The sequence below is a fragment of the Suncus etruscus genome, chromosome 11 (assembly GCF_024139225.1).
Source record: "Suncus etruscus isolate mSunEtr1 chromosome 11, mSunEtr1.pri.cur, whole genome shotgun sequence".
NCBI lineage: Eukaryota > Metazoa > Chordata > Mammalia > Eulipotyphla > Soricidae > Suncus > Suncus etruscus.
This window is the reverse complement of record NC_064858.1, coordinates 84,944,934-84,968,797: the sequence shown is the minus strand read 5'-3', so window position 1 is coordinate 84,968,797 and position 23,864 is coordinate 84,944,934. Positions and strand designations below refer to the sequence as shown.

General features: G+C 46.5%; 3 protein-coding genes across 5 annotated transcripts in view; 1 reads left to right on the top strand and 2 right to left on the bottom strand.

Annotated features, from left to right (window-relative positions):
• The window catches only part of CS (citrate synthase), a 33,404-nt gene extending 23,824 nt beyond the window's left edge, over positions 1-9,580 (top strand). For both annotated transcript variants that reach the window (XM_049784006.1, XM_049784008.1), the window contains 6 exons: positions 358-546; positions 5,077-5,276; positions 6,510-6,639; positions 6,725-6,826; positions 7,297-7,506; positions 8,049-9,580. In XM_049784006.1, the coding sequence (XP_049639963.1) occupies positions 358-546; positions 5,077-5,276; positions 6,510-6,639; positions 6,725-6,826; positions 7,297-7,506; positions 8,049-8,219 (1,002 nt within the window). In that variant the 3' untranslated portion in view covers positions 8,220-9,580. The remainder of the gene's footprint in view (positions 1-357; positions 547-5,076; positions 5,277-6,509; positions 6,640-6,724; positions 6,827-7,296; positions 7,507-8,048) is intronic.
• ESYT1 (extended synaptotagmin 1) overlaps positions 1-23,864 on the bottom strand; it is a 224,043-nt gene that overhangs the window by 15,359 nt on the left and 184,820 nt on the right. The window contains exon 32 of one of the 2 annotated variants that reach the window (XM_049783990.1): positions 9,371-9,456. The exons of the other annotated variant lie outside the window; for it this stretch is intronic. The gene's annotated coding sequence lies outside the window, so the exon portion shown is untranslated. Of the gene's footprint in view, positions 1-9,370; positions 9,457-23,864 lie in introns of those variants that run through there. 2 annotated transcript variants of the gene reach the window in all.
• COQ10A (coenzyme Q10A) lies at positions 10,457-15,789 on the bottom strand. The gene is made up of 5 exons (XM_049784113.1): positions 15,516-15,789; positions 14,470-14,613; positions 12,897-13,089; positions 12,436-12,537; positions 10,457-11,205 (listed from the first exon to the last, which is right to left on the bottom strand). Exons 1-5 carry the CDS (start codon positions 15,638-15,640, stop codon positions 11,038-11,040), a joined length of 732 nt encoding a protein of 243 aa, XP_049640070.1. The 5' UTR covers positions 15,641-15,789; the 3' UTR covers positions 10,457-11,037.

Below are 23,864 nucleotides of genomic sequence, written 5' to 3'. Positions count from 1 at the left end.
TGATTTAGCTACGGAGGTAGTTTATAGAAATGTGTAATGAGCCGAAGGATGCAGCTCTGCTGTATTAACATATTGTATTGAATTCTCAGATTTTCTTGGCTTAAATATTACTGTTTTTTTCTTTTTCTTTTTTTTTCTTTTTTGTTGTTGTTGGGTTACACCCGGCAGCACTCAGGGGTTACTCCTGGCTCTACACTCAGAAATCACTCCTGGCAGGGGGACCATATGGGATGCCAGGATTCGAACCACAGTCATTCTGCATGCAAGGCAAATGCCTTACCTCCATGCTTACCTCCCAGCCCCTTCTTTTTCTTTTCTACCAAGTCAGTGTTCTGAGCAGTGTTTCCCTTTCCACAGGTATCTTGGCTCTCAAAAGAGTGGGCTAAAAGGGCAGCGCTGCCTTCTCATGTCGTCACCATGCTTGACAACTTTCCCAACAATCTGCATCCCATGTCTCAACTCAGTGCAGCCATTACAGCTCTCAACAGTGAAAGTAATTTTGCTCGAGCATACGCAGAGGGCGTCAACCGAACCAAATATTGGGAGGTATGTGGAAGAAACAGACTTTGAGTGTGGTCTGGGGTTATACTTCAGTGTTAGAATGTATGCTTTTCATGTGTGAGGCCCTTGATTCAATCTCAGCCCAAGACAAACAGAAACAGTTAGCAAATGACTGGAGTATGAGAAAAGTCAAAAGAACTTAGAATCTTTAAGAAAGTCACTTCCTTCTATTTATGTTATAGGTGTGTATGTGTCTCTCTGTGTGTGTCTGTGTGTTTGGGTGGGGGCACACCCTGTGGTGCTCAGGTTACTCTTGACTCTGTGCTCAGAAATAGCTCCTGGCTGGCTGAGGGAACCATATGGGATAATGAAGATTAAGCCCAGGTTGGCCGCATGCAAGCAAAGCCCCTTGCCACTGTGATTGGTTCAGTTGAGGTGATAAATCAAGAGAACTACAATTCCATAATCTCACTATATTACAGGTATATAAACAGACCTGTTGGAACATTAAACAGCATATGACTTCAGGGGCTGGAGAAATAGCACAGTGGGTAGGGCGTTTGCTTTACATGTTGCCAACTAGGTTCAATCTCCAGCATCCCAGAGTCTCCCAAGTCTGACAGAGTAATTCTGAGCACAGAGCCAGGAGTTACTCCTGAGCGCCACCAGATTTGGTCCAAACAAAACAAGCAGAAAAAGAGCATATGACTTTAGTCTCGTAGAAAGATTTCAGAATAGGCCCGCCTGTCCCAGCTCGAGGTCCTCCTAGGGAAAAAAAAAGATTTCAGAATAGTCTCACTGTAGCCTCCAAGGATCTCTTCAGATAAACAGAACCTAGAAAAATCTAAGTTGGGGGGCCGGAGAGATAGCATGGAGGGAGAGGGAGGGAGGGAGGGAGAGAGAGAGAGCATGGAGGTAGAGAGGGGGAGAGAGAGAGATTGAGAGATTTTGGGTCACACCCGGTAACGTTCAGGGGTTACTCCTGGCTATGTGCTCAGAAGTTGCTCCTGGCTTGGGGGACCATATGGGACACCGGGGGATCGAACCGCGGTCCGTCCAAGGTTAGCACAGGCAAGGCAGGCACCTTACCTTTAGCGCCACCGCCCAGCCCCTTCTTTTTTTTTTTTTTTTTTTTTTTTTTGGTTTTTGGTTTTTGGGCCACACCCGTTTGACGCTCAGGGGTTACTCCTGGCTATGCGCTCAGAAGTCTCTCCTGGCTTGGGGGACCATATGGGACACCGGGGGATCGAACCACGGTCCGTCCTAGGCTAGCGCTGGCAAGGCAGACACCTTACCTTTAGCGCCACCGCCCGGCCCCTCTTTTTTTTTTTTTTTTTTAAATGTTGCTTTTGGTCTTCCTAAAAATGTATTATTATAAGTTATGTCAACTATGTAATGTATTTCCTTTAACTAAATTTAAAAAAAAATTAAAACTCTTCGGGAGTTAGGTGAGGGGACTGTTCTTAGCAGTGCTGAGGGAGTCCACATGGCTAGTTCCAATGTTAACTTGGTCCAGTGCTGCTGGGACGACCTTGCAAACACAGGTGCTCCAGCCCTACAACTCTGCACACCTAGTTCACATGCATCTTGTTTTTTGTTTTTTGTTTTGGGGCCACACTTGGTGGTACTTGGGGTTTGGGGGACCATATGGGATATTATGATAGAATGGGACCATATGGGGGGAAACCCAGGTTGGCTGCTTGCCAAGACAAAAGCCCATTCCACTGTACTATCGCTCTGGACCCAACTGTCATTTTATATTTATATTTTATAGTAAACTTTATCTTCAGTGGCATGAAAGATTGGAATTATCTTTTTATATACTTTCTAACATAGACCACTTATAATTCCCCAGTGATTTTGAAGGTTTATACTCCACAGATCCTTAGCTTGGACTCTTGTTCTTGTCATTCTATGAATAACTTCAGGTCCCTTAGGACCTCTAGAAGTGACCGCTTCATTAGGGGTATCAATCTGCAGAGGTACAGTTATATATGATTGTCCTGTAAATAATCTGAGAACTTGAGAGTGTTTCTTGATTCAATTGCTTTTAATTTTAGCACTTTCTCTAAGTCATGATGCATTGACAACATTGAGTATTTAGCTAATAAATTCATAGGAATGAGCTCATTGAGATTAGATTTCCCATTTGTGGGAGTGGTGGCGAGTGATGTGCTGTACTCAGGGCTTACTCCTGGTTCTGCACTCAGGAATCACTCCTGGCTGACTGTGAGAACTATGAGTTGTTAGGGATTGAACCCGAGTAGCCATGTGCAAAGCTAGTGCCCTACCTGCAGAGTATTAAATGCAAAGAAACTAGAGACAAGCAAGTGAGATACATGTTCAAGAGAAAACATTGGGTGTAAAGAACAAGTGCTGGGTTTATCCTCTGATACTGGTGGGGGTTGGGGGGGGTGTAGTTTTTTGGGTGTTTTTTTTTTTTTTTTCTTTTGTTGACTTTTGGGGCATACCTGGAAGTGCTCGGGGCCCACATAGGGTGCCAGGGATCTAACAAAGGTTGGCTGCATATAGGTTAGACCCCATAATCCCTGTACTATGATCTGTCCAAAGTCTTTGTTTTTGTTTTATTGGGGAGCATGCCTGGTGATGCTCAGGGGTATCTTACTCTTGGCTCTGAACTTAGGAATCACTCTGGCAGACTCAGGGTATCATAGAATGCTGGGGACTGCACCCAGGTCAGCTTCATGCATTGGAAAGTGCCCTACCTGCTGTACTATTATTCCAGCCCCTAAAATCTTTGTTTTCAACTAATAAATTGAACCTCTGTTTGAATCTTGGCATATATAATTTCCTTTGGGAGCTAGAATATAAGGGGCCTGGAATGTGACTCAGATACAGCAATTACTTTGCATATGTGAGGCTCTTGGCTCAATTCCTAGCACTGCATGGTCTCTGAAACATAGATGGATATCTCCCCCAACCCAAAAAAAGATAGATTCAAATTTGATCCAAGGGCCAAAGCGATAGCACAGCAGTAGAGCGTTTGCCTTGCACACAGCTGACCTAGGATGGACCTCGGTTTGATCCCCCAGCATCCCATATGGTTCCCCAAGCCAGGAGTGATTTCTGAGCACATCACCAGATGTGGCCCAACCCTCCCCCACTAAAATTAAATTGAACTAAGCAAATAGTGTAAGTATGCCAATGGGCAAATTCTCTATACAGGAACCCAGTTTGGTCCCTGACACTTTGTTTCCCCAGCACTGCCAGGAACAACCCCTGAGCACTCAATAGTAGACCTTAAGCACCACCCTGTCTGTATGACCCTAAAGATAGGAAGCAGGGGAGAAAATATGAGAATGAGAAAGCCTGAGTTCAGTCTCCAATATCACCCCCAAGCAAACAAAAATATTCAGTGTCGGGCCCGGAGAGATAGCATAGCGGCGTTTGCCTTGCAAGCAGCCGATCCAGGACCAAAGGCGATTGGTTCGAATCCCGGTGTCCCATATGGTGCCCCGTGCCTGCCAGGAGCTATTTCTGAGCAGACAGCCAGGAGTAACCCCTGAGCACCACCGGGTGTGGCCCAAAAACCAAAAAAAAAAAAAATTTAGTGTCTTAGAGCATTCATTGAATGCACAGTTGCATCACAGAGAAAAAAATGTATTCTAAACTTAAAGAGGTTCAAAATCTGGGGCCGGCAAGGTGGCGCTAGAGGTAAGGTGCCTGCCTTGCAAGCGCTAGCCAAGGAAGGACTGCGGTTCGATCTCCTGGTGTCCCATATGGTCCCCCCCAAGCCAGGGGCAGTTTTTGAGCGCTTATCCAGGAGTAACCCCTGAGCATCAAATGGGTGTGGCCCAAAAAAACAAAAAAAAAAGTAAAAGAGGTTCAAAATCTGACTTTTGAGGGTTCCTGGTAGAATGCATAGGGTCCTGAGTTTGATCCCCAGCATTTAGATCAGGGGTCTCAAACTCGCAGCCCGAGGGCCATTTGCGACCCTTCATACAACATTTTGTGGCCCACGGTCGGCCTTCAAATATCGCAGTATTCGTGATCATTCAGTTACCGAATAATCGCAATAAAAATCTCATTAGTAAGAAAAAAAAATCGCGGGGCCGGGCGGTGGCGCTAAAGGTAAGGTGCCTGCCTTGCCTGCGCTAACCTTGGACGGACCGCGGTTCGATCCCCCGGTGTCCCATATGGTCCCCCAAGCCAGGAGCAACTTCTGAGCACATAGCCAGGAGTAACCCCTGAGCGTTACCGGGTGTGGCCCAAAAACCAAAAAAAAAAAAAAAAAGAAAGAAAAATCGCATCAAGCATTCGTATACCCTGAGCAGTTCCATTGGGGTATGCAAATGTTTAATGCGATTTTTTTTGTGATTTTTTTTTATTGTGAATATTGGGTAAGCAAAATCCCTTATGCGGCCCTGCCTCACCCCGACTTTGCCTCCTGCGACCCCCAGGTAAATTGAGTTTGAGACCCCTGAGTTAAGTAGTCACTGTTCTTTCTTTAACCACTGACCCAAATAGGTCATGGAAAATAGAAAGCATAGGTATCCCTGAGTAATCCTTCATTGATAATCTTTTCTGCTTTTTTTTTTCTCTTCTCTCTATTAGTTGGTTTACGAGGACTGTATGGATCTGATTGCAAAGCTACCTTGTGTTGCCGCAAAGATTTACCGAAATCTCTATCGAGAGGGCAGCAGCATTGGAGCCATTGACTCTAAGCTGGACTGGTCCCACAATTTCACCAACATGTTAGGCTATACCGATGCTCAGTTCACTGAGCTCATGCGTTTGTACCTCACCATCCACAGGTGAGCAAAACTCAACAGTAGCACCCATCTGGTGCCGGGATTGGGGGGAAATTTTAAGATACAGTCCCTAAATTCTAAAATTTAGGACAACATTCTTGTATTCTGAGAGCAAGTAGTTGGAAGGAAGGAGATGGAATCACAGCATAGGAGATGATAAAAGTCAAGCAAAAGTTCTAGTAAAGTTCAGAACGGGCAGGGAAATTATAGCAGCATCACAAAAAGCCTGTCACATTTCGCTGATCCTTCAGCCATCCAAGAGCTCCCTCTTCTGGCCATTACTATTAGAAGTTGGTTTGAGAGCTGATAGCCTGCAGCACTCCTAGATGAGCTCAGAAAAATAAAACTAGGGGGCCGGAGAGATAGCATGGAGGTAAGGCGTTTGCCTTTCATGCAGAAGGACGGTGGTTCGAATCCCAGCATCCCATATGGTCCCCCGTGCCTGCCAGGGGCGATTTCTGAGCATAGAGCCAGGAGTAACCCTTGAGTGCTGCCGGGTGTGACCCAAAAACCAAAAAAAGAAAAAAAATAGGGGCCGGTGTGGTGGCGCTAGAGGTAAGGTGTCTGCCTTGCCAGCACTAGCCTAGGACAGACCGCGGTTTGATCCCCCAGCATATGGTCCTCCAAGCCAAGAGCGACTTCTGAGCGCATAGCCAGGAGTAACCCCTGAGTGTCACCGGGTGTGGCCCAAAAATAAAAAGAAAAGAAAAAAAATAAAACTAGCTGGAGTGGGGTCGGAGAGGTGGCGCTAGAGGTAAGGTGCCTGCCTTGTAAGCGCTAGCCAAGGAAGGACCACAGGTTGGATCCCCGGTGTCCCATATGCTCCCCCAAGCCAGGGGCAATTTCTGAGCACTTAGCCAGGAGTAACCCCTGAGCATCAAACGGGTGTGGCCAAAAAAAAAACCAAACAACTGGCTGGAGAGATAATACAGATAATACAGCAGATAGCATGCTGCTTGCTTGCCTTGTACATAGTCGACCCCGGTTCAAGCCCTGGCACCTCATCAGGCTCCTTGAGCCCACCAGGAATACAGCTGGGTGTGGCATAAAATACAAGATCAGAAAGCTTGAAACACACTTACCAGTCTGGGTTAGTGAACAGTGGCAAGTAATTAGGCCATCTCTGGCTATATCTGGTAGGATGGGGAGACATCAAACAAGACAGAAAGGTTTCTCTAACCTGTTCCTCTTTTTTTTTTTTTTCTTCCTTTTGGCCTTGCTCTTACTTTTCCACAGTGACCACGAGGGCGGCAATGTAAGTGCCCATACCAGCCACTTGGTGGGCAGTGCGCTTTCAGATCCTTACCTGTCCTTTGCAGCATCTATGAATGGGCTGGCAGGGCCCCTACATGGACTTGCAAACCAGGTAAAGCTACTTTTCCCCTTTGCCTGTTTTGTGTTTTTATTATTCGCTCCTTTATTTGTGACCTTAAATGCTCTCTTACCCATAGGAAGTGCTTGTATGGCTGACACAACTACAAAAGGAAGTTGGCAAAGATGTGTCAGATGAGAAGTTACGAGACTACATATGGAATACACTCAACTCAGGACGGGTAAGCAGAAATGCTTAGCAACTAGCATAGTCAAATTCTGTGGTTTGGGAAAAATCAAAGAAAGAATGACCAAAATCCCTAAATGTAGGAGATGTTTATTTCCCCATTCAATTTATCTACCAAACTGTTAGCAAAAGGGCTGAAGTGGGGGGCAGAGTAGTGGAGCAAGCGGTAAGGAGTCTAACTTAGGATGGACTGCAGTTCAATCCCCTGGCATCCCATATGATCCCCTAAGCCAGGGGCGATTTCTGAGCACGTAGCCAGGAGTAACCCCTGAGTGTCACCAGGTGTGGTCCAGAAACAAACGGGGGAGGGAGGGCTGAAGGGATAACACAACTAGTAAGGCACTTGCCAACGGATGCAGTTGATCTGTACTATATAAGATACCTGAGCACTGCCAGGTATGGCCCAGAAACAAAAAGAAGAAATTTGCCTTCAAATACAACTGACTTTCTTCCTTCTCGATGCAGGTTGTCCCAGGCTATGGCCATGCAGTCTTAAGAAAGACAGACCCACGTTATACCTGTCAGCGGGAGTTTGCTCTGAAACATCTGCCTCAAGACCCCATGTTTAAGCTAGTTGCTCAGCTGTACAAGATTGTGCCCAATGTTCTCTTAGAGCAGGGCAAGGCAAAGAATCCCTGGCCCAATGTTGATGCTCATAGTGGAGTATTGCTCCAGGTGAGTATGCCATTCTCTGCTTTTTAATTTATACCAAACACTGCTATTTTCTAGCATTCACAAGATCAACTCACTTGTTAGAATAGGCTTCACAATTCTTCCCTATACTTTCGATGGTGGGAGGAGGTACGGACAGGGGAAGAGGCCTTATCCTTTGAGATTATCGACTGGCGTAGTTGAGCCGGTAGTTGCTTAAGTAGTAGAGAACATGCCTTGCATGTGTGTGAACCCAGGTTTAATCCCTACTGGTCTATGCCATCCCAGACACCACTGGGCTCGGCCCTGAACATCATAGGGCATATGGCCCCACAATTTAAAAATAACAAACAGATTGGGAGGCTGCATAAATAGTTTAGGGATTAAAGCCCTGGTATCACATGTGGTCCCCCAAGCACTGCAGGGTAAACTTGGAGCATTACGGGGTATGGCCCAAACCCCTACCCCCTAAAAATGAAATGGTTTGAGTTTTATTGCCCTGAACTGGTCTATGCCACTCCATCTGAGCCTTTGTAACATGGCTTTTTCTCTTTTTTACCTTACAGTACTATGGCATGACGGAGATGAATTACTACACAGTCCTGTTTGGGGTGTCACGGGCACTGGGTGTGCTGGCGCAGCTTATCTGGAGCCGAGCTCTAGGTTTCCCTCTGGAGAGGCCCAAGTCCATGAGCACAGAGGGTCTGATGAAGTTTGTAGACTCTAAGTCCGGGTAAAACTGGAGACTGGGGTAAAACTAACTACTAGAAAGTGAGGGCGCTTTAAGAAAAATGTATACTTTTGTTTCAGGGGGCCTTTAAAGACAAATTGTATCCGAGGCACTGATGCTAAGTTTGAGGTTAATATAAATTAAGACTTTAAGAAATAAAAAGTGACCCCTTCCCTAAACAGCTCCTTTCCCCTGCCTGGTAGGAGTTGCCCATCAATTGTAGGATGATCAGGACTAATGCATGTGGTACAGGTTAGCTTTGCGATGCCCCGCCACCTCCATCTCTAGAGAGAATCTTACTCCTTTTCCCCAGGACAAAGCAGGCTGTAGACAATCTGCAGTCATGTCAAGAGCTTTTGGTTCTATCCTTACTGGGCCAGCAAACCAGCATTCTGCTGCTTTCATAGGAATCATGTTGGCTTGTAAGCTGTTCTGAGCCCAGTTTTCCTCTCTGTGCACACAGACGCCTCTCCTGATCAAAATCTGTTGGTTAGCCAGGTATGCTTTGGCCCTTTTCTTTCTTCTAAAAAGGTGACCATAAAGGCCATGGCATTTATTGAAGTGGCACCTGCTGTTTGGTTTTCTTAATTCTTAAATGAAAATTAAGGTCTGGGAGTGTTCTATTTGCCATTACTTTAACATCCATGCCCTTCCCTACTTTCTCTACTTGCTACTCCTCAGGCCGAAGATGCTCTGCATCTTCACTTCTTGATCCCTACAAAACACCTTGTTCATCCAGTCTACCACTGTTTGACTTGTGGGCTCTCCCGGCCATTTGGTTTATGAGTGCTTCCTGTGATCTAAGCTTTTTACTTCCTCAGAGCACACACCTTTAGCCTGTAACTGACTTTCTCTTTTAATAAATGCTGTGGCTATAGTATAAGGACTTGGAAATATCTTGCATGATACCTTTATGGTCTAGTCCCAGGGTTACATAAGCCCCTTTTGGAACAGATAAATGGTTTGATATTGGATATAGTCTTTGAATCTGGGCCAAGGGCTGAGGACATTAAAAAGAATAAGCCTGCCTTCCCAACCCTGCCACAAGAAAGCCCCTTTATTTATCGAGGTCCTGGTCCTGCCCCTCCCCACGACATCACAGTACAGTGTCTGCTTAGAAGCCCCATTTGCACAGATTGTCAGTGACTCAGACTGCTCTATTGCCTTTTCTTTAAGAAAGGATTGAAATACACTCCTGCTGTGCCCTTTCTCACAACTCCTGCCTATGTTTGTGTGGATCCCCAAGTTCCCAGAACCATGCTGTTGAGATGAACACACTGTCTGTAAACCCCTGGATAACTGTCAAGTCACGATGCAAACTTCAGGTTGTTCTGTATAAAAATGCAAAATAAATGTTTTTATTAACAACTGTTAAAATTGCTTTTCTTGGGGGAAGGGGGGAGATTTGGGCTACACCCAGCAATGCTCAGATTACTCCTACATCTGAGCTCAGGATTCACTCCTGATAGGACACAGGGACCATATGGAATGCAGGGGATCAAACCCAGGTGCAAAGCAAGCACCCTACCGTCTGTACTATTAGACTGCTGTTAAGTAAAGCCTTGGACAATCCCTGTTATGAGGTAAGAAATATGACTAGCAAGATACTGGCTGGGGAGACAAGTATAGTAGTAGGGTTCTTGCCTTGAGCAGAGCCGACCCAGGGTTCAATCCCCAGCACTTCATATAATGTCCCCTAGCACCACCCCAAAAAAGAGATCCTGGACTTAACCCTAATCAGAATGTTCTGATTTCCAAAGGTGATTTCTGTCTTTTATCCAGGTTACAGGTCTTTGACTGTAGTTTCTGTCCTTAATTTTGTCATCAAAGAATATAGCAAGACCCAAAACTGCTTGTGTGACTGATCTAAGGAAATCAGTTCAGCCCAATGGGTAAAAGAAACAGATGAGTTGACTGCTACCTTGGAACCAGAGCCACTGGGGGCTTCAGTGTATTTCATGGAGCACCTACTCTGAAAAGACATGACACTACAAATAAGAGATGGTCCTAAGGGTGTTCATTATATGGCAGACAAACATTAGGTGGTTCTGTCCCAAGATTCCTGCTGCAACTGATTTGGAAAAGTCTATAAATAGGCAAGGCAAGGGAGGGGTGAGATTCTGCCTTTCAGTATGTGGTACTATAGTTAGCAGAGACTTTCATCCACCTTTAACCCGCAAGGCCAGGACGCCATGACTTCCAAATCTAATACAACGCACACACAAAGAACTTTTAAAAGCCATATTGACACCGACACAATTTATTGAAATTTTACAAAAATTCAAGCCAAGTGGAAGAATAAGGTAAAATCCAAGGGTACAACTCTGGTCAGTGCTTTGTCACTCCTTTGGCACTGATGGTTTTGAAAGTGCCCCCTTGCTTTCCACTAGGCAAGCAACATAGAAATATTTTTTTAAGTTGGGTCATACAGCTTTTAAGCTAGTGGCAAATCTCAGGCAGGTCCAAGTTACATCAACTGCCTAGTACCTTTGATAGGGAAGGGCTCAGTTATTTAGTCCTTATGAAAGTTGCAGTCTCCCTGATCAGATACAGTCATCTCAGAAGGACCCAGGGACATTTACTCAGTCCTTACCATAAATAACTCCGTGAGAAGGTTACAGGTTGTCGGCCACGTAGGGCTTTGGGAAGCCTTTCCAAGCCTCCTTTCCCCTACCTCGGCCTTTGCCCTACTTTGTTCAACCAACCAGGTTAGTGCATGAGTTCCAGATTCTGAACACCGATTCTTCTTTCAAATGAGCAAATTGAAATAAATAAAAGAATTGGTGTGGAAGCAGAGGAGAGGAAGAGCTTAATAATACTTTGCCTCAAGTCTGGTGCACTTCGTGGAGCATCAGTTCACGGGGGATGGCTGTTTCTGGACCAAATTTGGTGGCTGCTCGGCGCTCAAAGGCGGCAACATTCTTTTTAACAACCTCATCAAAAAACATAGTGGCCAGCTGGGAGTGCAGTAGAGAACGGAATTCAAAGGAAATCTGGGAATGAGGAAGAAACAAATTCTTCAAAACCATGTGTGATAAATCTTGGCCAGCTATAAGGAGTCTTTCTCTTTACTCTCCCTCTGTCTCCTTGGCTCCCCTAAAAAAATTGGAATTTAGGACTGAACTCAGAAAACAAATTCCATGCAAGCTCAGACCAGTGGAAAGTATCACTGACTTGATAAATATTAAGTGCTAACAGTAGTAAAGACTCACTCTAGGGCCTAGGGCCAGAAAGGGTACAATAGAGGAGCCAGAGTGATAGCACTGCGGTAGAGCAGTTTGCCTTGCATGCGGCCAACCCAGGATGGACCCAGATTTGATTCCCAGAATCCCATATGGTCCCCCCTGAACCTGCCAGGAGCGAGTTCTAAGTGCAAAGCCAGGAGTAACCCCTGAGCGCTGCCAGGTGTAGCCCCCCCCCAAAAAAAATAGAGTAATAGTGGTAGGGCGTTCATTTCTCACACAGCCGACTCAGGTTCAATCTTTGGCATCCTATATGGTCCCCTGAGTCTTCCAGGAATGATTTCTGAGCACAGAGTCAGGAGTGACCCCCTGAGTACTGCCAATTATCCCCCCCCCCCAAAAAAAAAAAAGAGAACATAGGTTAAGGCCTTTGCTGTTTGAACTGACCCCAGTTCAATCCCTGGTCCCCCAAGCATAGTCAAGAATGAGCACTGAGGGCCCGGAGAGATAGCACAGTGGTGTTTGCCTTGCAAGCAGCCGATCCAGGACCAAAGGTGGTTGGTTCAAATCCCGGTGTCCCATATGGTCCCCCGTGCCTGCCAGGAGCTATTTCTGAGCAGACAGCCAGGAGTAACCCCTGAGCATCGCTAGGTGTGGCCAAAAAAAAACAAAAAAAAAAAGAATGAGCACTGAGCCAAGAATAATCCCTGAGTACTATGGGTGTGAACTAAATTCCTTCCCCCTCCTTTTTAAAAACTAGAGCTGGTTATGTGGTTAAATGAGAAATAGGGGCCGGAGAGATAGCAGCTTTTGCCTTGCAAGCAGCTGATCCAGGACCTAAGGTGGTTGGTTCGAATCCCGGCGTCCCATATGGTCCCCATGCCTGCCAGGAGCTATGATAGCCAGGAGTAACCCCTGAGCACCGCCGAGTGTGGCCCCCCCCCCAAAAAAAAAAAAAGAAAGAAATGCCTTGCATGCATGAGATCTGGATTCAACTCCCCGCTCGAGCCCAGCTTTATGCTATACAATCTCTTAACTCACCGAAAAATCCACAGTACAAGTTCGGGGATAGGCAGGTATTCCGGGGCTGAATCGCCAAATGGTCTCTAAGTGGTTGAAGAGCTTACCATCAGTGCAAACAGCCTAGTAGAATAAATAGAGCAGTCAAGTAGTTAGATATTACAATGGAATAAAATATAATAGATTTTTATAAAATATGCTAGAAAAACTTGAAAGCATTTTCTTTCTAATAGGGAACTACCTGACATATGAAAATAAAATTTTATAAGGGCCAAAATAGCCCTGATGCATAAAAGTATATAAGGCCTGAGAGATAGTACAACGGTGGGTGCTTGCCTTGCATGTAATCACCTGGGTTCAATTCCTAGCACTATATATGGTCCCCCAAGCCCACCAGAGTGGTCCCTGAATGCAAAGCCAAGCCAGGTGTGGTCCAAAAGCAAGAGTGCCAGAGAACACAAAAACCTGACCTAAGACCTCACCTTGACCATGTGAGGTTTGACCATGGAAACAGCAGAGGTATAACGTTCCAAGACAGGTGGAAAGCCAACCTCCAACTGGGCCTTGAGGTGACCTTTGCGACTGGATACCACAGTAGACTTCTTACACCAAGGCACAAACTCTCGATACTCCTGGACATTAGACACCACCTCGAACATCTCCTGCATTGAGTACCTAGGGAAAGGAATCATAGAGGCCAAGGAACTGCCAGATGGGTTAGTTCCTCATCCTAGGCATGCTCCTGACCTCCGTAACTATACCCACTAAGCAATCACCATTAGGAACTAGAAATCCCAAATAAACCTACAGGAATGATAATCTGCAAACAGGAAAAGTTCATGAAGTTTTCCTTTTTCAATGCTTTTGCAGGTTATTGTGATTATAAAAAACACCATCTCCCCAGGGGAAACAGACCATCAGTTTTACGAATGATCTATGATCACAGAAGGATCTCAGATCGACATTTTCCCTTTGGAGAGGTAGAAAATTGGGCCACAGTTGACTGTACTCAGGGCATAATCCTGACCCTGTGCTTAGAAATCACTCCTGCAAGTTTCTGGCAACCATATGGGGTGATGGGGTCAATTGAACTAGGGTCAATTACATGCAAGGCCTTAACCACTGTTCTATCTATCCAGCCAAAGGTTGTTGTTGGTTGGTTTTTGTTTGTTTGTTTTGAGGGGGGCACCTCTGGTAATGCTCAAGATTACTCCTGGCACTGCACTCCTGTCAGAAATAACTCCTGACAGTGCAACCATATAGGATGCCAGAGACTGAACCAGGGTCAGCCTCGTGCAAGGCAAGCATGTACTATCTCTCTGGGCCCCCAAGTTTTTTGTTTTTGTTTTTGTGAGGAATTAGGATTATTCCCAGTCATGCTCAGGATTTATTCCTGGCTCTGTGCTCCAGAATTTCAGGGGACCATATGTGGTGCCAGGGATGGAACCCAGATTGGATGTGTGCAAGGTAAATTACCTGTGTATTTATGTTCTATCTATAAATCATAGGTGCTAAAAGTACCCAGTTCACAAGTTTGTAGAGAGGATCAAATAGAAAACCTATGTAAAGGGGCCGGGCGGTGGCGCTAAAGGTAAGGTGCCTGCCTTGCCTGCGCTAGCCTCGGACGGACTGCGGTTCGATTCCCCTGGCGTCCCATATGGTCCCCCAAGCCAGGAGCGACTTCTGAGCGCATAGCCACCGGGTGTGGCCCAAAAACCAAAAAAAAAAAAAGAAAACCTATGTAAGAAAATAGTAGACTTAAGCCATCTAACTGCTAACAGTCATAAGTATTTGACAAGTGTTAGCTCAGAAAATATAGAACATGTTCTCGGATTGCCCAACCCTGGTTGTTTCACTTAATGCACATGCACAGCAACAAAGAACAGGGAAACTGAGGCTGGAAGACTGGAAGGGGAAGAAAAAGGACATGAGATAGATGGGGAAAGACTGTCCAGGAATGAATCTTGACCATCAGTTTCCCTTACATTATAGTTAGACATGCTTATTTGTTGGAAAGAGTACGTGGAAAGATGCAGTGTAGTGAAGGATGCTCACCCCATGATCCTGCGCTCAGAGTAAGCCTTTCTCTTATTGGTGAAGGGCGCAGCAAAGCCCATAAAGGAACGCCTGGACGGAGAGAAAGCCTTAGCCGCCAAGACCCAGGCAGTCTCAGGCAAGAAGGTGCTGCAGGTTAGGGACCTAAAGCCAAAAATAAATAAATAATAAGTCACGATTCTTTGGGTTCCTCAAGTCCAAAACTCTTAGGTGAAAGGAGCGAGGGTGGGCCCCAGAGAAATGCAGTCCAGCCAGACAAGAATTCCCCTAGCAGCTGCAGCTGCCAGCCACACTCCTGGCCAGGCAGTCACGAGTGTGAAAGGTCGGGGGCGCTTGAGGACAGGGCCTGGGAGGAGATGGGAACACACCCGGAGCCAGTTGCTCTTGACTACTGGCTAGGGGCCACTCCAAAGCTGCAAGCTAGAGTGAAAAGCTAAGCTTCTCAGGAGTAGCTCAGTGCCCCAGAGCAACCAAGCCTGCTGCTAAGAGAGCACCCACCGCAGGGCCTTGCCCTCGAAAGTAACCTGCAAAAGCGTGCTGCAAAACTGGACCCAGGGACCAGAGAGATAGCATGGAGGTAGGGCGTTTGCCTTTCATGCAGAAGGTCGGTGGTTCGAATCCCGGCATCCCATATGGTTCCCCCGAGCCTGCCAGAAGTGATTTCTGAGCAGAGAGCCAGGAGTAACCCCTGAGCACTCCCGGGTGTGACCCCCCCAAAAAAAAATAATAAATAAATAAATAAATAAAAATCTAGACACAGGGTCTAGGGCCAGGGTGGATAGCACAGTGGGTAGGGCGCCTTGCACACGAACATCCCATATCCAATCCCCAGCACTCCACAGGGTCCCCCAAACTTGCAAAGAGTAATTTCTGAGCACAGAGCCAGGAGTCACCCCAGGGCGCCGCATTTAAGGCCCAAACCCTCCCTCCACTTGTGCCCCCCCCAATAATAATTTAAAAACAATAAACTGGGGCCCTACATCCCACCGGCGAACTTGGGGTGCTGGGGGTCGCTGGGAGGGGACGCTCCGGCACCACCCACTCACCTCATTGGTCGCGCCGTGCCCGGGGGCGGAGCTGTCCGCGAGTTCGAGCCCAGCTGGAGGTCGCGGCAGCGCTGGGTCGCGGTGCGGGTCCCGGCCCGGAGCCCTCGCACGCCCGCCTGGGCCATGCACCCGACTAGCCGCGCCCTTGCGCCCCCGATTGTCCCTCGGACCCGGCCCGGGGCCTCTTCCCCGCAGGGGGACCGAGCCGGCTGCAGAGCCTCGGAGCACGCCCGGCCCGAGCTCGGGTGCACCGGGACTGAAGCCGCGGCCTTGGCCCGGGCTGCGAGGGCGGAGGGAAGGAGGGAGGGAGGGAGGGAAGCAGCGGACACGCGGCCTGCCGGGAGATGTAGTGCCGGGCCTGGAGAGCGCCGAGTTCGAGGGACAGCAAAGGCCGAGGCCCGCTGCATGCTGGTGGCGCCTTTGGGGAGCCCCCGCAGACCTCTTAGACTTAGGGCCTCATTCCTGTCTGCTGTGCTCAGGGATACGGGGGGGGGACTTGGTGGGCATTCAACTGCAAGATTTCTTCCCCTTTTTTGTTCTTTTTTTGGCCACACCTGGCTGGGTTTAGGTTGTTTTGTTTTATTTTGTTTTGGTTTTTTGGGTCACACCTGGCAACGCTCAGGGGTTACTCCTGGCTCTATGCTCTGAAATAGCTCCTGGCAGGCACGGGGGCCATATAGGATGCCAGGATTCGAACCTTCTGCATGCAAGGCAAATGCTCTACCTCCATGCTATCTCTTCGGCCCCTTGTTTTGTTTTGTTTTATAAAATATTTATTTATGTGGGCCGGGCGGTGACGCTAAAGGTAAGGTGCCTGCCTTGCCTGCGCTAGCCTTGAACGGATCGCGGTTCGATCCCCCGGTGTCCCATATGGTCCCCCAAGCCAGGAGCAACTTCTGAGCACATAGCCAGGAGTAACCCCTGAGCGTTACCGGGTGTGGCCCAAATAAAAAACAAACAAAAAAAAAAAATATATATATATATGTATTTATGCACCATGTTACAAGGATGATTGTAATTGGGTTTCAGTCATGAACAGAACACCCCCCCCCTTCAGCAGTGCAACATTCCCATCACCAATGCCCCCCTCTTTCTAACCCCTGCTGTATTCAAGATAGGCATTCTACTTTTTTTGTTGTTTTTTTTTGGGGGGGGCCACACCCAGCGGTGCTCAGGGGTTACTCCTGGCTGTCTGCTCAGAAATAGCTCCTGGCAGGGGCCGGGCGGTGGCGCTAAAGGTAAGGTGCCTGCCTTGCCTGCGCTAACCTTGGACGGACCGCGGTTCGATCCCCCGGTGTCCCATATGGTCCCCCAAGCCAGGAGCAACTTCTGAGCACATAGCCAGGAGTAACCCCTGAGCGTTACTGGGTGTGGCCCAAAAACCAAAAAAAAAAAAAAAAGAAAAGAAATAGCTCCTGGCAGGCACGGGGCACCATATGGGACACCGGGATTCAAACCAACCACCTTTGGTCCTGGATCGGCTGCTTGCAAGGCAAACGCCGCTGTGCTATCTCTCCGGGCCCCATTCTACTTCTTTCATTCATCAACATTGTCATGATAGTTTTCAGTGTAGTTATTTCTCTAACTGCGCTCAACCACTCTTTGTGGTGAGGTTCATATGGTGAGCTGGTCCTTCTGGCCCTCATCTCTATTGTCTCTGAGCATGATAACAATAATGTCCTTAATTTTTCTTAAAACTCATAGATGAGTGAGATTATTCTGTGTGTGTCTCTCTCTCCCTTTGATTTATTTCACTCAGCATAATAGATTCCGTGTACACCCATGTATAGGAAAATTTCATGACTTCATCTCTCCTGAGGGCTTCATGATATTCCATTGTGGATATGGACCACAGTTTCTTTAGCCATTCCTCTGTTGAAGGGCATCTTAGTTGTTTCCAGAGTCTGGCTATTGTAAATAGCGCTGGAATGAATATAGGTGTGAGGAAGGGTGGGTTTAGGCTTACTTAGGGCATCATGAATCAGTCACTCTTGGCGGGGTTCAGAGGACCCTATAGGATGCCAAAGATCAAACTCCGGTCAGCCACCTGCAAAGCAAACACCCTACCCTCTGTACTATGTCACTTCAGCCCAATCCACCTAGATACATACATATAAGTAAGAAAAAAAGAAAATTGCCTAAGTCTCAATCCGGAGTTTGAGAGGTTAAAGTAATTGTAAAGAAAGGGCAGAATATGACCGATGCTATCAAAGAGTAAAGCCAGTCGAAGCAGCAGAAACCTTGTCATTGACCCAACGTGGCCCAGGTGCAATCCCCAGCACCATTGAATCCTCCAGGAGAGATTCCAAGTGCAGAGCAAGGAGTGAGCCCCAATCACTACTGGGTGTGGCCTCCAGGTTTCAAATATACATCTATGTTTTTACCTGATTTAATCTATCATAAAGAAAAGAAATATAATAAACATTTAATATATGTATATGTATAATATGTATTTGGTATTTCCACTAGATAAAGATTTGAGTCAATGGGGCTGGAGAGATAGCATGGAGGTAAGGCGTTTGCCTTTCATGCAGAAGGTCATCGGTTCGAATCCCAGCGTCCCATATGGTCTCCCGTGCTTGCCAGGAGCAATTTCTGAGCATGGAGCCAGGAATAACCTCTGAGCACTGCCGAGTGTGACCCAAAAACCAAAAAAAAAAAAAAAAAAAAAAAAAGATTTGAGTCAATGGTCTTTGGCACCAAAAAAAATTTTTTTATTGCGTTTTCTCTCATTTTATCTGAATTTCCAAGAGGAAATTACTTACATTCTGGGAAAAGGGGGCCGGAGAGATAGCATGGAGGTAAGGTGTTTGCCTTTCATGCAGAAGGTCAATCCCAGCGTCCCATATGGTCCCCTGAGCCTGCCAGGAGCAATTTCTGAACCTGGAGCCAGGAATAACCCCTGAGCACTGCCGGGTGTGACCCAAAAACCACAAAAAAAAAAAAAAAAAAATCTGGGAAAAGGTGTTTAAATTCTTATTTTATTATATGCAGAAATTTCACACTAAGTGATAAAGATGAGAACACAGTTTTAGTTTATTGCTAAACGCAGTCTGAGTAGTGAGTGAGTGAGAGAGACAGAGAGAGAGTGTCCAGTCTCCACCTTAGGTGAAGCTCACATTTTCTTGAGCACGTTCCTCTCTCCCTTTCTTATCCACCCCCTCGCTTCCTCAGTACCTTCTAATAAAGCCTGTTTTCTTTCTTTCTATCTTTCTTTCTCTTTCTTTCTCTTTTCTCTCTCTCTTTCTTTCTCTCTTTCTTTCTTTCTTTCTTTCTTTCTTTCTTTCTTTCTTTCTTTCTTTCTTTCTTTCTTTCTTTTTCTTTTTTTGGTTTTTGGGTCACACCCGACAGTGCTCAGGGGTTACTTCTGGCTCTGTGCTCAGAAATTGCTCCTGGCAGGTTCAGGGGACCATATGGGATGCCAGAATTTGAATCACCGACCTTGTGCATGGAAAGCAAACGCCTTACCTCCATGCTATCTCTCAGGCCCCAAAGCCTGTTTTCACTTCAAAATAAATACTGATCATGTGAGGAGCAGAGCAAAATTATCCTCCTGCCTTTAACATAGCCAATTCTGGCACCACATAAGGTCACCCAAGCACCACAGGGAGCAATCCCTGAACACAGAGCCAGAGAGAATCCTGAGCACTGGTAGGTGTGATCCCGAAGATAAAAAAATAAATAAATAAATAAGTAACTGATGGGCCTGGAGAGATAGCACAGTGGCGTTTGCCTTGCAAGCAGCCGATCCAGGACCAAAGGTGGTTGGTTCGAATCCCGGTGTCCCATATGGTCCCCCGTGCCTGTCAGGAGCTATTTCTGAGCAGACAGCCAGGAGTAACCCCTGAGCACCGCCGGGTGTGACCCAAAAAAAAAAAAAAAAAAAGTAACTGACAAGGGTTGGAATAATAGTACAGCTTTGGCCTTGAACAAAGCCAATCAAAATTCAATCCCTTGCGCCACAGGAGTGATCCTTGAATTCAGAGCCCAAATAAGCCCTGAGTATAACAAAAAAATTTAATAAAAAAATTTAACTAAATGATTATGTTTTGTCATCTCTTTTTTTTTGGGGGGGGTGTTGGACAACACCCTTCTGTGCTGAGGGTATATTTCTAATTCTGCACTCAGGTGATTTATTCAGGGACCATACGGGTAGCCTGGGATCAAACTCAGGTTGCTCACATGCAAGGCAAACAGCAAATCCACTGTACTATCCAGTGTACTCTCTTTAGCCCCTGTCTTGTCATCTTTTCTTTATCATTTAGGGAGGCATAAAAATCTAAATAGCAAAATTACCTCATTTTTAGTTTGTTTTTTGTTTTGGGGACACAACTGATAATGCTCAGGGATTACAATGAGCTCTATATACTCAGGGGTCATGCCTGCAAGGCTAAGGGGACCATAGGGTGTCAGAATCAAACCTGGTTTGGCTGCGTACAAGGCAAGCACCCTGCCAACTGTATTATCTCTCTGGCCCCAATAACCTCATTTTTCCTTCTAACATTTCTTGTTCCCTCAGTACTCGAGAGAAACATTTTATCTCCATACCATCAACAGGTGTATTATCTTGTTCCTATTCCAAGATAATCTAAGGATCTGAGAGATAGCACAGGGGTTGCTTTCCTTGAATATGGCAGATTTTCAATCCCAGACATTGTATTTGGTCTCCTAAGCACCAGGAGTGATCCCTGAACACAGAGCCAGGTATAGTTCTTGACCACAGCCAATTGTGCCTCTTCCCCCAACAAAGAAGATAATAATTCAAGTCATTCTAGGAACAATATTATCTTGGCCGAAGTGTGACAAAGCAGTATTGCACTTGCCTCGCATGTTTGCGGACCTAGGTTTAATCCATGGCAACATACACACATAGTTGCACACAGACAATAATAATGTGACCTTGAGGTACTAGACTTGCTTTTTCCAGCTCTACCATCTTTTATCAGGGCTTTTCACAATGAGACAGCTACTTTGAGTGAACTGGTTTGGTTTAAGGATCTGACTGGTAATAGATCTGTGACCTCATTAACTCTCTGCCTTAACTCAAATAATAGCTGCAGAAACTCCAAGGTACAATGGGTCTATCAAGCCAATTTGCCTATTGAATCCCTACTCATTAAATTAAATAATTGCTGCCTTTAAAGTTTTCCTAGTTAATTCTCTATACTTGAAGCAACCAAATTCCCTGACATTTCTTTATTTGACACCAATATCTTCAAATACTAACTAAAAACACAAATCCCTGGATCAGAACCCAGCTATTAACCCAACACAAAGGTGTTCTCCCATCTTCCTCTTTCCCATAAAGCTCTTCCACTGATATGTAAAAGCCCACCTGGGGTACCTACCTACCTACCTACCTACCTACCTACCTACCTACCTACCTCCTACCTACCTCCCTACTCTCTCTCTCTCTCTCTCTCTCTCTCTCTCTCTCTCTCTCTCTCTCTCTCTCAACCTTACCCCTCCTGGTGAATGGGTATTGGGTTGTTTTTTGGTTTTGTTTTTGGGTCATGTCCAGCGGTGCTCAGGGGTTATTCCTGGCTCTGTACTCAGAAATCCCTCCTGGCAATCTTGGGTGACCATATGGGAAGCCGGGATTCAAACCACCATTCGTCCTGGATCGACTAGTTGCAAAGCAAACACCCCTCAAAAAAACCCGTGGGTCAAGCACTTACATACTATTTCTCTGGCCCCTAAATTACCAACTATTAATTAACTTGCCAAATCCAGCAGGGATAGCTACATAGCACAGGTTTGTCACCACTTCCAATTTCCCTTCACTCCCTCCCCCTGTACATCTTTTTTTTTTGTTTGTTTTTGGGCCACACCCGGTGACACTCAGAGGTTACTCCTGGCTATGTGCTTAGAAATCATTCCTGGCTTGGTGGACCATATGGGATGCTGAGGATCGAACCAGGTCCATCCTGGGTCAGCACGTGCAAGGCAAATGCCCTACCGCTGCACTATCACTCGACTCGGTACATCTTTTTTTTTATGTTTTTGGGCCATGTCCAGAAGTGCTTAGGAGTTATTCCTGGTCTTCACTCATGAATTACTTCTGATGGTGTTCCAGGGACCATAGGAGATGCTGAGGATTGAACCCAGGTCAGCCACATGAGACTCAAGTGCTCTACTCGCTGAACTATTGCTCCAGTCACTGAGTATCTTTCTAATCTCTGGAAATATTTGTTACGTACATCATATCCTTTTTTTTCCTACTGAGAAATCCTCTTTATGCACTCTGAATAATATTAAAAATAACTCCTTGAGCCCTTCCTCCTCCCATCAGTTGCCCAGAGAATCTGCTTGCAGTCTCCCTTATTCACCTCCTCTCCTTCTTCAGATCCAGCCACGTGACTCCATCTCAACCCCTGCCTCCATTCCTCAAGTTACCAAGGGCTATTCTGGGCCATAGAGGTCACATGGTCCACTCCTTCTAGCCTCTGAGCTTTTGCCTAGCTTATCACTTCTGGAAGGTCTCTCCTACCCAACAGTTAAGTCAACATGTCCTAACATCCACCTGATTTCCAACTATCTGCACTTATAGGTCTTTTGTTCGTTTGTTTGTCTGTTTTGTTTATGGGTCACTCCCGGCAGCATTCAGGGGTTACTCCTGGCTCTATGCTCAGAAATCACTCCTGGCAGGCTTGGGGGACCATATGGGATGCTGGGATTCAAACCACTGTCCTTCTGCATGCAAGGCAAACACACTACCTCCATGCTATCTCTCCGGCTCCGCATTTATAGGTCTTAAGCTTCATCATTATTATCATGAGATACGGTGTACCTGTTGCTGTTTTGCTAAAACTACAGTGAATTGTATAATAGATACTTTTTCCATTGTTTTGTTGTTGTTGTTGTTCATTTACCCATGGCTGTGCGCTTAGAAATTACGCCTGGCGGGCCCGAAGAGATAGCACAGCGGTGTTTGCCTTGCAAGCAGCCGATCCAGGACGAAAGGTGGTTGGTTCGAATCCCGGTGTCCCATATGGTCCCCTGTGCCTGCCAGGAGCTATTTCTGAGCAGACAGCCAGGAGTAACCCCTGAGCACCGCTGGGTGTGGCCCAAAAACCAAAAAAAAAAAAAAAAATTACGCCTGGCAGGGGACCATATGGAAGGATGGGATCCAATCTGGGTTGACCACATGCAAGGCATGTTGTACCATCACTTCAGCCCTGTCTTCTTCTTCTTCTTTTTTATTTCTTTCTTTTCTCCTCTGGGGAGATGTAGGGCAACACCTGGAGGTGGTGGGGGTTTACTAGCTCTGCACTCAGGGATAACTCCTAGTGGAGTTCAGTGGACCATATGGACTGCCAAAAATTGAACCTAGGTTGGCTGTATGCCTGCTGTACTATTTTTCCAGCCTTGTTTTTTGTTTAGATTTGTGGGAATTGTTTGTTTGTTTGTTTGTGTTCGAGCCACTCACATCTGGTTGTGCTCAGGGGCTACTCCTAGCTCTGAGCTCATGAGTCTCTCTCTCTCTTAGTAGGCTTGGGGGACCATATGGGATGCTGGGGATAGAACCCAGGTCAGCCGCATACGAGGGGAATGTCCTATCTGCTGTCCTATCACTCCACCCTGTTCAGTTTCATTTTTCCTATTTGGCCTAAATATGCGGCCAAAGGGGCCCGGAGAGATAGCACAGCGGCAAGATGCGGCGTTTGCCTTGCAAGCAGCCGATCCAGGACCAAAGGTGGTTGGTTCGAATCCCGGTGTCCCATATGGTCCCCCGTGCCTGCCAGGAGCTATTTCTGAGCAGACAGCCAGGAGTAACCCCTGAGCACCGCCGGGTGTGGCCCAAAAACAAACAAACAAAAAAATATGCGGCCAAAGAGGTAGCATGATGGGTAGAGCACTTACTTGCCTTATATATAACCAACCTGGATTATATGTCTGCCACCACATTTGGTCCCTTGAGCATTGCCAGGAGTGATCTTTGAATACAGAGACAGAATCAGCTCTGAGTACAGTCAGGTGCAGCCCCAATACAGACAAACAAACAAACAAATAAAAAGAAAGTATTTCGATAAAGAAAATACCTATTGGGGCCAGAGAGATAGCATGGAGATGGGGTGTTTACCTTACATTCAGAAGGATAGTGGTTCGAATCCCGGCATCCCATATGGTCCCCCGAGCCTGCCAGGAGTAACTCCTGAGCGCTGTCAGGTGTGACCTAAAAAAAAACCCCAGGGGCCGGGCGGTGGCGCTGGAGGTAAGGTGCCTGCCTTGCCTGCGCTAACCTAGGACGGACCGCGGTTCGATCCCCCGGCGTCCCATATGGTCCCCCAAGAAGCCAGGAGCAACTTCTGAGCGCATAGCCAGGAGTAACCCCTGACCTCACAGGGT